Below are 15212 nucleotides of genomic sequence, written 5' to 3' on the forward strand. Positions count from 1 at the left end.
CCACTTAGTGAAATATCATAAAGAGGTCTAGTCACACAGATTGAATGATTGCATATTTCAACCACACAGATCATATTTATAAATGTAACCCAGTCACTCACCTATACATTGTTAAATAATTGGATTGCATTCCATCTCGTTCGCTCTACCTCTTGTATATGATTAGAAACTACTGAGTGCATCAGATAAAGATAATGTTCATTTGGATAAAATTTAAAATCCATTTCCTCCTTTTCAAAGCAAATACAGAAAATAAGTGCCTATTACAGGGAGAGGTTGTAATTTAATAATTAAATTGTGTTTCCTGTTTCTTATTTCTTAGCCAGTGAAGAATAAAATATTTGTATTTCATCTAAGAAAAGGGGGACATGTGGGAAAAGTTGTCCTTCCCTCTCTGTCTCCCTTTTCTTGAACAATACAGGTCATCTGCTGTGACCAGACCAGAGGTGCTCACTAGCTCATACATACTGCAAGATGAAGATGGAAGAAGAAACAAGTTCAGCAGAGTGGACAGCAGATTTATGAAATAGATTTTTCTAGCGTATGATGATTTTTTTCCACACACACACACACACACACACACACACACACACACACGCACACACACACACACGCACACACACACACACACACACACACAAACTCACGCAAGTAACAATTTAGTCTGAAGGTTTGGTGCTGCACTAGCCCAGGATACGGCCCAGGAGTGATCTCCTGTTTTTCAGAATATCCTTTCCTCTGGATGAATGGGCGTCAGGGAACAGGCCTCTCGTTTTTAAACGATATAAAGGTGCCAACAGTAGTTCTCTACAAAGAAAGAGGAATTTAGGGAGGATTAGGGTTATAGATCATCACCGGAAGGCTCGTAAGGACAATGTAGACAATAATTTTGAGGGCTAGTTAATGCCCTTTGAATAGGTGCCCATTAAAGCCTGTCTATAATTTTGGTGGAAAATCATTGTCACTCATAAATGAGTCTTTCTAATGGATTGTTGATGAGCTTAACCACTATACATGGGCACAAACTACTACTTTAATGGAAATAGTCAATGCCATGACCAGAAGAGAACCACTTAGTAGGGAAATTGGAAATTTAATTTCAATCAGATGAACAAAAAAGTGAAGAAGAATGCTCCAAGTGGTAGCATAAAAAAACACACCAGCGATTAAAACCATTTGGAACCTTTGATTACCCTTCGGAAGCATTTGTTGCCATGGTTTTTAAAGGCCTCTGAAAGGCTCAGCTATATCCACAAAAGCTGCCAAGAAGCAGGGTTCTATGCTGATTTCATATGTCAGAGTCGTTTTATCTTAATTATCTCCAGGATAAAGATTACCTGGCCAAAAGGAAGAAAGAAAGAAAATGGAAAGGAAGCAGTGTCATGAAGCAGCGAGATGACAGGACATCTTCCTCCATCTTTCTCTAGATCTATGTATTGGTGCGTATGGATGTGGGCATGTTTAATGGTGCACTATCACAGTAAAGAGCTACGAACATTTAAAATCAATAGCGCAGCCAAGTGTGTTTCACATACTACCAATCCTCGCCCTTGAGTGATGGAGACAGGAAGGTCAGGAGTTTGAGCTATAATCTGGGCTGTATAAAATGCTGTCTTCAGCATATTACTAAAACAGTCATGACCGTTCTTATACAGAACAAGGTTCTCAGGTCTTGACTTTTATGCTGTTTCTTTGTTACTTTCTAATGAAAATCAAGAGTCAAACACCTAGCGAATTTATCTGTGTATGGGGATAATACCTTTCTTTGAGGAAGGTTCGTTATAAGGTCTTCACTTGAAAGTGATAATAGTTCTTCTGTGTGCAGACATACATTCTTTGCTTTCCATCTACGTAGTCATGTTTCTCAATTGCGCCCTATGCGTCTTGGCACAAGATGAATAACTGAGACAGAATTTTGACAAGTCAAAGGAATAGACAAGCTCTGGGCTTCAAGAGGAGCCAGTGAATTCCCACACTGTAACCCACATCTTAAAACCACCAAGAAGTCTTGGTCCTTTTGTTGGCATCATTAAAATGCTCATGTTGGTTCCTGCACTTCACCGTTTGTAACGTGTTGATACCAGCATATTCTTAAAATTCTAAAGTGTATCACTTTGTCCTGCTAACTAAGTCATGATTTTGCTGTCCAGTGTGTTCTTGTGGACATACTTTCGGTGATGAAGATGATTTCTTTTTCACAATGTTTCAGTAAGATCCAGAAATCTCTTTTAATATGTTATTCTGAGAATCCAAAGGGAAATTTTGGAGTTTCTGCTATGGTTTTGGGTAAGTGTCTCCCAAAGGCATATATGTGAAAGGTTTGGCCTCAAGCCCATAGCACCATTAAGAGGTGTTGGGGCACTTAAGAAATAGAGGTTGGTAGGAAATCTTCCAGTGACTCGGTGTATGCCTTTGAGGGTGGATTAGGGACATGAGACTGTTCTTTCCCTCTCTTTTCGAGGCCATAAGTGGAATGGGCCTCTTCCACTCTGTGTGTTCCCACCATGGTACACCCCAAAGCAAAGGGTCCAACTGCCCTCATACAAAAATCTCTGAAACCGTAAGCCAAGACTTAAACCTCTTTAAGTTCTTTAAGTGTTTCTCTGCCATTCAATACTCCTCTATTGAAAATTCTCTGTTTAGCTCTGTACCCCATTTTTTAATTGGATTACTAAGTTTGTTGGTATTTAACTTCTTAAGTTCTTTATATATTCTGGATATCAGCCCTCTGTCAGATATAGGGTTGGTGAAGATCCTTTCCTAATATGTAGATTGTCATTTTGTTTTGAAGATAGTGTCCTTTGCTTTATACATGCTTTTCAGTTTTATGAGGTCCCCTTTATTGATTGTACATCTTAGAGCCTGTGCTGTTGGTGTTCTGTTCAGGAAGTTGACTCTTGTGCCAAATCAAAATGACCCTGAGATTTCATCTTATACCCATCAGAATGGCTAAGATCAAAAACTCAAGTGACAACACATGCTGGAGAGGATGTGGAGAAAAGGGAACCCTCCTCTATTGCAGGTGGAAATGTAAATTTGTACAACCACTTTGGAAATTAATCTGGCACTTTCTCAGACAATTAGCAATAGTGCTACTGCTACCTCTAGATCCAGCTATACCACTCCTAGGCATATATCCAAAATATGTTCAAGTATACAACAAGGACATTTGTTCAACCATGTTCATAGCAGCTTTATTTGTAACAGCCAGAATCTGGAAACAATCCAGATGTCCCTCAACTGAGGAATGGATACAGAAATTGTGGTACATTTACACAATGGAATAGTACTCAGCAATTAAAAACAAGGAAATCATGAAATTTTCTGGCAAAAAAAAAAATGGTGGGAACTAGAAAAGATCATCCTGAGTGAGGTATCCCAGAAGCAAAAAGACACACATGGTATATACTCACTTATAAGTGGATATTAGACATATAATATAGGATAAACATACTAAAATCTGTACACCTAAAGAAGCTAAGCAAGAAGGAGGGCCCTGGGTAAGATGATCAATCCTCATTCAGAAAGGCAAATGGGATAGACATCGGAAGAGGGAGAAAATAGGGAATAGGACAGGAGCCTAACACAGAGGTCCTCTGAAAGACCCTACCCAGCAAGGTATCAAAGCACATGCTGAGACTCATAGCCAAACTTTGGGCAGAGTAAAGGAAATCTTATCAAAGAAGGAGATAAAAAGGAGGGGACCTGGAGGGGACAGGAGATCCACAAGGAGACCAACAGAACCAAAAAGTCTGGGCACAGTGGTCTTTTCTGAGACTGATACTCCAACCAAGGACCATGCATGGAGATAACCTAGAACCCCTGCTCAAATGTAGCCCAAGGCAGCTCAGTGTCCAAGTGGGTTCCCTAGTAAGGGGAACAGGGGCTGTCTATGACATGAACTCCCTGGCTGGCTCTTTGATCACCTACCCATGAGAGGGAAGCAGCCTTACCAGGCCACAGAGGAAGAAAATGAAGCCAGTCCTGATGAGGCCTGATAGGCTAGGGTCAAATGGAAGGGAAGGAGTACCTCTCCTACCAGTGGACTTAGGAAGGGGCATGGGAGGAGAAGAAGAAGAAAGGCTGGGATTGGGAGGGGGTGAGGGAGGGGACTACAGCTGAGATACAAAGTGAATAAACTGTAATTTATAAATAAATAAAAGCATGAAAACAAAACAAAAACCTCTTTAAGTTCATATATTAATATTTTCTGAGTAATGAGAAGCTGGTTGACAGCTACTTTTGCTTCATTAAAAATGTGCTATCTTCACAATGAAGCCATTCTTTTCATCAAGTTCCTTTAAGCTTAAATGAGGAAATCACTTCCATCTCCAACCCTGGACTAGAGCTGAGTGCCAATTCTGTTCTGTGCCTGCTGAATAACCATCCTCTCTGTAATCAAGCTATCATCTATCTCCAACTCAGCCTGTCTAGAAGTGAACTTCCTTTGTCTCTCAGTTAATTTGATCAGACTCTTAATGCCCCCTGTTCAATCATTTCCCCTTGAATATCACTTATTCTCTTCACTATTATAAAATTCATATTGACTCATTTTAATATATCATTCATTATGCTTTCCATTTTATTCCCCTTTTCCAGTTTTACAAATACCACATATCTTTGAACACTTAAGTGAGTTGACTATCAATGCCTGGTCATCTTGATGCTTTCATTCTCTTCCATCCTCCTCCTCCTCTCCTCTCTCATCACTCTGACAGTTTAAACTTTATCAGAGACTATTGTATCATATCGATACCTTACTGGTGAAACCGATTGCCCTGTGTTACCCAAAACAACACAAATAGATCTCAGCCTCCATTTGAGCTGTCATCTGCTCATTGAGTCACCCTGCAATCCCAAATCTCGAAGTGGTCCCAACCTCTGAGGAGCTCACAGGAAGAATGGGCAGAATTAATGTGTGCAATTGTATGCAGCCACATGACACCGTGTCTTGTGGGGGGTGCCAGGAGATGGAACGCCTCTGCTCTACTGTGTGAAAACATCTTGTGACAGTCATGTTTAACACACTTAAGAATTTTGGCAAATTAAGACTGGACAGGAATTCTGAGCAGTAAACTGATGAAGCTTGTGCTGTGTCAGTCACATACAAGTATACCTAGTGACTTTAGAATACCTCAGAAGGAAAGCTAGACTAAGGCATACGTAGGTAAATCCTCTCGCTGTTGTCTAAGGATTACTCTTTGGGCCATGGAACTCATTAAGGGATTTTCTTTGAAGAGTATTAATAGACAGGCATTGTGCAGGATGGCTCACAGAAAAGAGAAGCAAACCAAACAAACGGTGTAGGAGAGGCAGACAGACTGACATGCTGTGATTATCTTGGGTGAAGGAACAGAATCTAAATAATGGGAAATGGGTGGGTATAAGTTTAAACGATAGACTCAATAGAACTATCCAAGATTTCCGCTAGAAGTATTAGAGATGAGGGTTGCAGAGCACGGCACCAGCTCAAACTCCGATAGTGAAGGAATGGACAGGCCTCATAGCCAGGAACTGCTGGTGGCATAGGGACCAGCAGAGGAGTCACTGAGCAGTCAGAATGAGGCAGGAGTCTGACTTAGGAGACATTAAATATAGGACTAGTTTCCTACACCTGCCATAGCAAAGCACCACAAATGAGTGCCTTAAAATTACGCAAATGCATTGTCTCATGGTGCTACAACATGTAACTGTAAGACAGAGGTGTTGGCAGGGCCACGCAGCTCTGCATGCTCCTGCCTACCTTCTGGTGCTGGCCAACGGTATTTCTCTTCTTTGCTTTCCAGCTATGTCATTCCAATCTCTTTCCACTGTCATACCTGGCTGTCTTCAAAGCCCCCTCTTCCTACAAGGACACCAGGCATGTTAAGTTAAATGCCCTTGTACTACAGAACGACTTCACTGATAAAAATAATTGCCACAACCTTGTTTCCAAATGTATCACATTTTGGGGCACTAGAGGTTAGGGGATCTGCAATGCTTTTGTGGGGACACAGTTTAAATCCATACCAGACGTAAATAAAATCCTTGGAAACTTAGGAGAAGAAGGAAGAAAGGAAAGTTGGAAGCAAAAAGAAGCAGAGGTTGGAATGGGATCCTCTCACAGATCTAAAAGTGAAAAACGAGCCAAAGACAAGAGGCTAAACCCTAAATTCTTCCAAACTGGCTTGTTCAAACTTTCTCAGCTTAGCTTAGTCCACAAATCTACAAATCTTCTCCAAAACCTCCTTTTTAAGTTTTTTAGTTTTTATTTTACATGAATAAATGTTTTGCCCGCACGTAGGTGTGTCCAACATGTCTGTCCACCGTGCCAGCAGAGGACAGAACAGGGCTTCATATCTCCCAGATCTGGCGTGATCGACAGTCGTGAGCCACCATGTCAGTGCTGCGAACTGAAGCTGGGTCCTCTGCAAGACCACAGAGGTCTTAACCACTGGGCCACCTCTCCATCCTCTGTTTCAAAGTTGTTACTGCTCATGAGAAAGCTTTGGTTCTTTCCAAGCCTATCACACAGAACACTTTCCCTGACACCTTCCTTGAGAAGCTAAGCTAAGTGAAATAGCCAGCCTACAACGCCAGCACGCGGATGGCAGAAACAGGGAATCCACAGGGACATGTGGTTGGCGGGACCTGCCAAACCTGACAGTTCCAGGTTCAGGGAGATCCTGCCTCACAGAACAATGTGAAGAGTGATCAGGGAAGAAACCTGATACCTACCTACCTGCCTACACACACACACACACACACACACACACACACACGTGCACACATATGCATGCACACACACACATATACAAAAAAGAGAGCTGGTCAAGAAAACAGCCGGTGGTCCAAGCAAAGAAACTGAGAGACCACATCCACTCAGGTCCTCGAGAAGAAATACTTTGTCATGTTGAGGACAGAAAAAAAAGACCAATGCGGCTGAATTGCAGGGAACAGGGAGACATTAGCAGAAGTTGAAATATGTAAAAGTATTCAAATCACTTAAAGGACTTTTAAAGTTTATTTTTATTTCTCTCTCGTGCTAGTGTGTGTGTGTGTGTGTGTGTGTGTAGTGTGTGTGTGTGTGTGTATGTGTGTGTGTAACATGAATGTAGATATCCACAGAGGCCATATGGGTAGTTGTGAGCTGCCTAATGTGTGTTCTAGGAACCAAACTTGTGTCTCCTGGAAGAGCAGTAAGGACTCCTGATCACTTAGCCATCTCTTCAGGTACAATAAAGAAAGGTTTAATCTAAGGACATTATAAATTTAAACTCAAAACCAAATGTGTCAATTAGCAATCTAAAAGAGCGCTCTTGCTGTGACCTGGCATCCAGACTGTAGAGGACCACGTGTAAAATGTGGAGATCTATCATTTCCCGTGTGCTGACAGGGTTTCAGGCATATGTCTAAAGACACCTCACAAATAAAATAACCCTGCAGAAAAATAGATGCCTCTCCACTTTTACTCCTCTTCCAAACCCTCACACAGATGCACACAACCACCCAGAGATACAGAACTAATGTGAAAAGGAATGTAAACACAGCCCTTCCTAAGTGGACAGCAGTGACTCCCCAAGATTAAAGAAACAGATCTCCACAAGTATGCAGAGCCTACTAAGCGAGCCTGAAGTTTTAAAATTATCCAATTATTTCATTTTACGTGCATTGGCGTTTTGCCTGCATGTGCGTCTACCCCTGTGAGGATGACAGATCTGGAGCCAATTACAGAATGTTACAGACAGCTGTCACACTGCTATGTGGGTGCTGGGAATTGAATCAGAGTCCTTTGGGAGAGCAGCCAATGCTCTTAACCACTGAGGCATCCCTCTAGCCCCAAGCCTAGTGTTCTTTTTTTTTAAGTTTTTTAATCTTTAATTTTTCAAAATTTATTACAGTTAATTCACTTTGTATCCCAGTTGTAGGCCCTTCCCTCGTCCCCTCCCAATCCTGCCCTCCCTCTCTCTTCCCCCCCCCCTCAGTCCACTGATAGGGGAGGTCTTCCTTTCCTTCCATCTAACCCTAAGAAAAGTAAATCTGTTTCCCCACTGCAGCTCTTGCAGGAGCTATCCAGGGTGCTGGATGCTTTCATCCGGAAGCTTTCTAAATCCCAGGCGCATCTCTCTCCGGGTTGCCCTCTTGGATTCAAGGCCCCATAGCATTAACCTTAACCAGACATCATCTTCCAGCCTTCCCCCTCTTGTCCCCGCTTCTCTGTGGGCTAACACAGGCCTTCATCATTTGTGTCTAATTCAATATTGAGCAACTTCTACCCACCACACTCAGAGTACAGTGACTGCATCTTTAATGGTGGACAGACAGACTGTGTCTCCACTGTGCCCTGTAGCCTTCTGAGATTACAATGAAAGAGAAACGGTGAGTTTATATAATCCTTTCTCCTTGCACAAAAATCCAATATACTACCTGATAGCTGAAGCTATATTCTGACAAGGTAACCCTGTCCACAGTCTCTGTGTAAACACATAATTCTAAGCCTGCAAAGATTAATAAATTAACAAAATATTTTGTTTCATTCCTCTGATTTAAATTGGATCCTTTATCCTGCTTTAAAAAAAATACATTCAACTGAGGCCATTACTTAGTATCTTAAGTAATCAAGTTCAAGCACTAAGTGGGGATGGAAATGTGTATGCTTTCAAGTCAAACACTTTGCCTCTTCAGCCAAAACACTTAGAGGGAGAGAATAATTTGATGTATACTCCTTTCTAGCTCTCTTCTTAAGTAACAAGGAAAACAAGCAGAACCTCAGCATCTTCAGGACTTTCCACCCACAAGTCAGACCCTTCACTGTCCTTAAATGTGCTTGAGGGTCACTGTGATTTATAAGCAGCCACCGGAGTTCAGGAAAACTTTTAGTTCCTAGTTACCGAGACTCTGACAGAAAACAGGACTGGAAACCTTTTGCACTTGCCTGCTCTACTCTCTTGCAGAGATGGGAGCCGATGAAGTGGAAACACTGTCACGGTGGGAAGAAAAGAAGTGCTGCTCCTTGACAAAGTCTCCGACCACACGGACAGCTCAGGAGTGCCATTATGTCAAATAACGGCATGTAAACATTGTTAACTCTTATTTGCAAAACTTTTATTGTCTTTCTGGGTGTCAATCATATGTTCAACCAGACGACTAAACATTCTTGCCTCCCTCCGGGTTGCTCTCCTGACTCATTCTTCAGACTTCATTTGAATCAGTAAAGAGTTCTCAGAAAGTCTTGCTCTCTGTTCTGTGGGATCCAGTGATGTCTAGATTCCTATGCTAATCTGCATCCACCTCTACCTTGACATTTGTCACACTGTAATTTAATTGCTGGCTTGTTTATTTATTTCCCACTCTATTCTATAAGCTCAGTGTAAGTAGGAACCAGCTCTTTCCCTGTCTTCAAAGCTACAGGTCTACGGACTGTGCTTTGCCTAAAATAATTATCCAAAACATACATGACCTTAATAAATACAGTGACCACAATCATTCTTAGGTCCCATGCTATCTCTAAAACTCAGACTTGTTTCTAGGTTTCCTTCAGAACTCAGAGCTCAATAGTTATCTTGTCACAGAAACCTTTTATATGTCCATACCACAATGCGTAAGAAGTTTTTGACACCAGGTAAAAATTGCTTTTTCATGTACTACAATTGTACTGAAATTGTATTTAGTCTGTTATAGAAAATGAAGAAAGCATATATATTTTGACTATCAAAAATAATTAAATTTTTAAAAATATATTTGAACTTGAGATAATGCTGTAACATAATGTTATTTATGTAAGCTTCCTTTTCTTCACTGTTTGTGTAGGTGTATTTTTTTTATTTTATTGTTTTCTGCTCTGATGCCTTAAGGCTTAAAGTCAATACTGGATTTTGTGGGATTTTATTTAGCATGCTCCCAATGGCATACAAATGTAACGAAAACAATTTGAAAATAATATTGCTACTGTTTCCTTCAATCGCAACAACTCCAAGTTTATAGCCAGCACTAGTCTGTTCACTCGCTTGCTTTATGTCTGCCCAGGCAGCACTCCATCTGCCCAGCCCAACTCTTACTGTACCAAGAAGGTAAGTTGTCCCCAGTTTTCTACATTTTCTGAGACTGCTAAATGTGTCTCACACATTTCTTACTTCTGCCTCAGAACATCCAGACGAATACAGACTAACTTCCCATAAAGCTAAACTTCAGGTTTAAAAGCCACCTATCTTTATTAAACAAACAAACAAACAAACCTTTCATAACACTTAGATTATAGAGATGCAAATAAAAATTAAATTATGGATCACAATCATATGGCCCATAGGCCAGACCCGGTCAGTTACCTATACTTATAGAGATTTGGGTCACTCCCACTTATTTGCATTTTCTCAGTCATGATTACTCCCACTTATGTTCATATTATCCACATAGCTACTCCTGATTATTCCCGCTTTTCTGCCTGTATTACCAGATCCAGGTGGCTGCAGCAAAGACAGTAGGGCATTCACAGGCTAAAATGATTGCTATTTTGACTCTCTAAATAAAAATCTTTCTGACCACGGCCCTAAATAATGTCAGTTGATGTAAAAGCTCATTATCACTAAATGACTTATCAAATTGCATATTAAGCATACCCATTAATTATATCGTGTGTGTGTGTGTGTGTGTGTGTGTGTGTGTGTGTGTGTGTGTTTATATGGTAGGGGGACATGGGTGCGAAGATCTAAAGTTGACAACATGTATCTTCATCAATCAATTTTCATTACATTTATTTACTGAGGTGGGGTCTTCCACTGAAAGCAGAATTTGTCAGCTTTATTTGGTCTATCTGTCCAGTTTTAGCTGTGTATTGCTAGTCTCTGCCTCCCTAGGTCTGGGATTATAGGTAGAGCCTGTACCTGCCTGGCTTTTACCTGGGTTCTAGGATTCCAGCTGTGTGTCAAAGGCTTATTCACTGAGTAATTTCCCTAGATTCCAAATACCTGTTTTTAAAAGGCTAATTTTCTTCATTGATTTTTTGTTTGTGTAAGCTTATTATTGATGAAAATAATGATAGTTTAGATTTTTATCTTATCAAAGAAAAAAATAAAACCACAAATTAGGATGTTTGTCAAAAGCCCTATAAGGTTTATGTAACTTAAAACCAGATTTAAATTTTATTTTTCTGAATTACAATGGAATCAGCTAATAAAAATTAATAGTCTATGTGTGATACACTCAAAAACAGATATATACACAAAGGGTTACTATAGAGAATATCATTAACTTTTGTAGGAACACAGACAAAAGAATCCACATCTCGCAGCAGAATTCTAAAAGATGTTGAAAGCAATAAGTGTCAAGGAAAATGCTTTTAAAATGGACCACATTGACCTCACAGGCTACTCTATTAAGATATGAACAGCTTTTTAAAATGTTCTTCCATCTGTAGAGGAAAGATAAATAGTGAGTACCATCCCCCGGTCGTTAGCCCATATCAGAGCAGTGAAGAGCCGCAGCCGGAAGTCCCTGAGAATCTCGTCTTGGGTCAGTGTCTATTAATCTAGCAGGCTCTGATTTTCAAGGAGTTCCTTAAGTTCGCATTTCTGTAGAAGGCACCACAGAAGTATCCCTCATGTTTCTACACTGAGTTTTATTTAAGCTCTAAAGGTAAAGGAGTAAGAGGAAAGAAAATAGCCCACTGCTAAGAGAAAAATGTGAATTCTGTACCAAAAGTTCCCTCAGACCTCTGGCCCTGTCGAGAGGGCTTTAGCACATGCCCCTTAGGAGTACGAACGGCTGACACCTCCCACTCTGTCCTGTATAACGTAACACACTGGCATTTCTGAAGTAGTAACAGGATGTAGCTGAGGGCATGTCGGAAGAGCTGCACAGGTCAGCTGGATCCAAAAAGGGGCCGGGGCAGACGGAAGCCTGAGACGGTACAGCAGGTGCCTAATAACCGCATGGTACCAATGCTGTGTCCCTCCCAGAAGTCAGCAGACACTGAGTCTGCTCGTGTTCGCAAAAGGTCATGTCACGCATTGAGCCAAGAAAGATATTTTTAAAAAGAAGAAGAAGAAGAACAATTTGAAACAGAATCAGCCTGGAGCAAAGATCAGAACAGAGTATTTACCTGGACAAGACCAAAGCAGAGAGATGATTCTGTGCAGACAATAACACACCACATCATGTGACTTAGCTGCCGACAGAATAAGAATGTATGCCTGCTGTCCCTGAAGCTAGCCAGAGACGTTTCTCTGAACACCAGAGACACAGCTACACCAGTTCTTCTGGTGAAGTTGCTCAGAGCTGTCTGCGTCTTGCCAGGAGGCAGCAGACCCGGCTTCTCTGGCATGGCCACACCTTCCGGGAATCTCTCCTCCAGGTTTCTACCAAGAACAGAGAGACTGACTCAATATTCATGTTTTATGCAATGAGCTTTGTGCGAAGACTTTGTCCTCCTTTCTTGCTCTCGTCTCTTAGGGTCATAAGCAGAGCGGATATTAGACAGCACACTATTACCTTGAATACTTCTCTTGAAGAAAGCCTTGCAGCCTTCACAGGACCAGACCCCATAATGGTAGCCAGAGGCATAGTCATTGCACACTGCACAGTAGCGGGTCTCCTTGGCAGACTCCACGGTCATGCTTCCCTTCTCACTGTTACTGGACAGTCTCTCTCGGCCACTCTGGCGTCGATTATCCGAATTGGACCTGGGGGGAGGGGGATGGGAGAAAAAGAAGAGTGAATCCATTAACATCTGAGAAGCAAGCCTTGTATTCTCCCCTAAAGAGTGAGAGACTGGGGGGGGGGTGTAGCTGACCCACTTTATTCTGACATTTTGAAATAATGATTGATAATATATGCTGGTCTCCCATTGTCTCTTGCTGACTCCTGTGGCAAAGGGTGCTTGCGTGTTATATTAATCTTGGAGAGAAATTGTTTTATACAAACCTGTTTAAGAAATGGATTGTATGCCCCAGCACAGGTTGCCCATAGAACAACAAAAAGGAGTTAGCAGCTTTCTAACAAACTTCATTTTCTCAGAGATGCACAATTAATTCAGAGCCACGAAAGACCAGTCTCATTCCCATTCTAGACCATAAGAAAGGTTTTTAGGAAATGGAGACAAAGCCTGAAGCAGCTGGACCATTTGGAACACAGATGAAATGATGACCCATGGCAACTGCGCATAGAAAACAGTAACAATTCGAATTCTTGTGAGATTGTTATCAGGTAACCCTGGAGGACCATTTTTACAACTTGACACTACAATTTGAAGATGTAGTGTTTCAATATTCAAACATGTGGCATGTGAAGAGATGGGGAGCACAGATGGATCCCCAATCTACAGCCTTTGTAGAAGGAGAAAGGCCCAAGAATGAAGCTGAAAATGCAAAGTAAGACAGCTGAGCTCGAGGGGAACCAAAAAAATTGGGGAGTAAAAAGCTTTAAGAACACTTTACAGGAGGAGTTTGTTTTCAAAATGTCAAATGGGGTAGAGAAATCCAATAAAAGAACTGCCAGTGTGAATTTGGGCTTGAGCAAAGCATTTTCAGGAGGGGGAGGGCTACTCACCCCTTCCAAAACCCCATAGTCAAAGAGTGGAAAAAGTGAGGAAGTGAGGACATAGAAAGGCCATTGCGTGAACTTACATGAAGACTGGGATAGAAGAAACAAGAAAGTAGCTTTAAAATTCTACAAAGACTCCCAAACAGGTCTTTGGAAGAAAAGAGACTAGCAAGGGAATAGTCTCCTGCAGAGAATGAATACATGAAATCAAGGATGGAAGGTTTATATTTCTCATCTGATCCTGACATTAAGGACATATTCAGACAATATATATATATATATATATATATATGATGTAATATATATATGATATAAGAGAATTATATGTGCATAGCCCAAACCCAACACAGTGGTGCCTGGTATGAAGTTTTCACTCAAAAATATAGAGGTTATTTTTTATTGATTGTTTGAGTGTGTGGTTCATGTATGTGAAGGTACACACGGAGAACAGAAAGCATTGGGATCTCTGGAGGTGGAGCTTCCTGGTGCAAAGCCTGGCTGTCTGGAAGAACAGCCAGTGTCCTTAACCACTGAGCATCCTTGTACTACTCATGTACTTTTGAATGTGTGTCATCCTCTTGAGTATGGGCAATTGTCTTAATTACTTGTCTATTACTGTGAAGGGATACTATAACCTTACAAAAGAAAACATTTATTGGGACTCATGATTGCAGAGCATTAGTATCCATGGTCATCATGGTAGGGAGCATAGCAGCAGGCAGGCAGGCAGGCAGGCAGGCAGGCTTGGTGCTGGAGCAGCAGCTGAGAGCTCATATCTGATCCACAACCAGGAACAGGGGGAAGAGGAAGGGAGGGAGGGAGGCAGAGGCAGACACAGAAGCGGAGAGATAGGCACAGAGAGAGAGAGAGAATACCAACAAGGCCATAAGCTTCCAACAAGCCAGACCTCCTAGTCCTTCCCGAACAGTTCTGTTAGCTGCGGGCTAAGCATTCAAACGTATAAGCCTGTGGAAGCCATTTTCATTTAAACCACCATGTAACCAACCAGAGGCCATCCCCTTAAGGTTAACTGACTCTCCCTCCTCCAGCACTTGTACATTTCCAGTAGCTCCTTAGCTAGAGGTAGCACTTCATGCTCTCCTACCCTCCCATGCTGGAATTTTTGTCTAGATTGAGTTTACGTGTACTGTCACAACTGTTATGAATTCATGTGTGTCACTCATTGCCTTTGGCTCTGACAATCTTTCCAGCCCCTCTTCCAAAATGATCCATGAGCCTTTGGAGAGGGGCTATAATACCAAAGTCTCACATAGGGGTAGGTACTCCACAGTCTCTTATTCTCTGCACACCGACCAGTTCTGTATTAATTGCCAATTACCACAGACAGAAGCTTCTCTGATGAGGGTTGAAATATTTATTAATCTACGGATTTAACAATAAGTCTTGAAGACTGAATTTAATACTCTGTCCCTTTAGCAAAGTATCCCCTATGCCACATAGCCCACAGAGCATGGGTTCTTGGTCTTAGGAATGGTGTCTGGTACGGTTTTCATATTGTACAGTAGGCGTTAAATTCAATGAGAAAGTGGTTTGTTACTCCAAGGACATTTATACCACTACCGCACCATGGAGACATCTTCCCAAGTCTGTAATGATCGTCGCTCTCAAGGTTCACAGCTGGGTAATACCGGTGATTATTTTTCTGATCCAGTCGCTTGCCTAGCAACTTCCAGCAC

At 41.6% G+C, this 15212-nt stretch overlaps 1 protein-coding gene across 2 annotated transcripts in view; it reads right to left on the reverse strand.

Moving 5' to 3' along the window:
- Esr1 (estrogen receptor 1) overlaps positions 1-15212 on the reverse strand; it is a 370708-nt gene that overhangs the window by 218219 nt on the left and 137277 nt on the right. For both annotated transcript variants that reach the window (XM_060373532.1, XM_060373533.1), the window contains exon 3: positions 12466-12656. In XM_060373532.1, the coding sequence (XP_060229515.1) occupies positions 12466-12656 (191 nt within the window). The remainder of the gene's footprint in view (positions 1-12465; positions 12657-15212) is intronic.

This window comes from Meriones unguiculatus, chromosome 20 (assembly GCF_030254825.1).
Source record: "Meriones unguiculatus strain TT.TT164.6M chromosome 20, Bangor_MerUng_6.1, whole genome shotgun sequence".
Classification (NCBI taxonomy): domain Eukaryota; kingdom Metazoa; phylum Chordata; class Mammalia; order Rodentia; family Muridae; genus Meriones; species Meriones unguiculatus.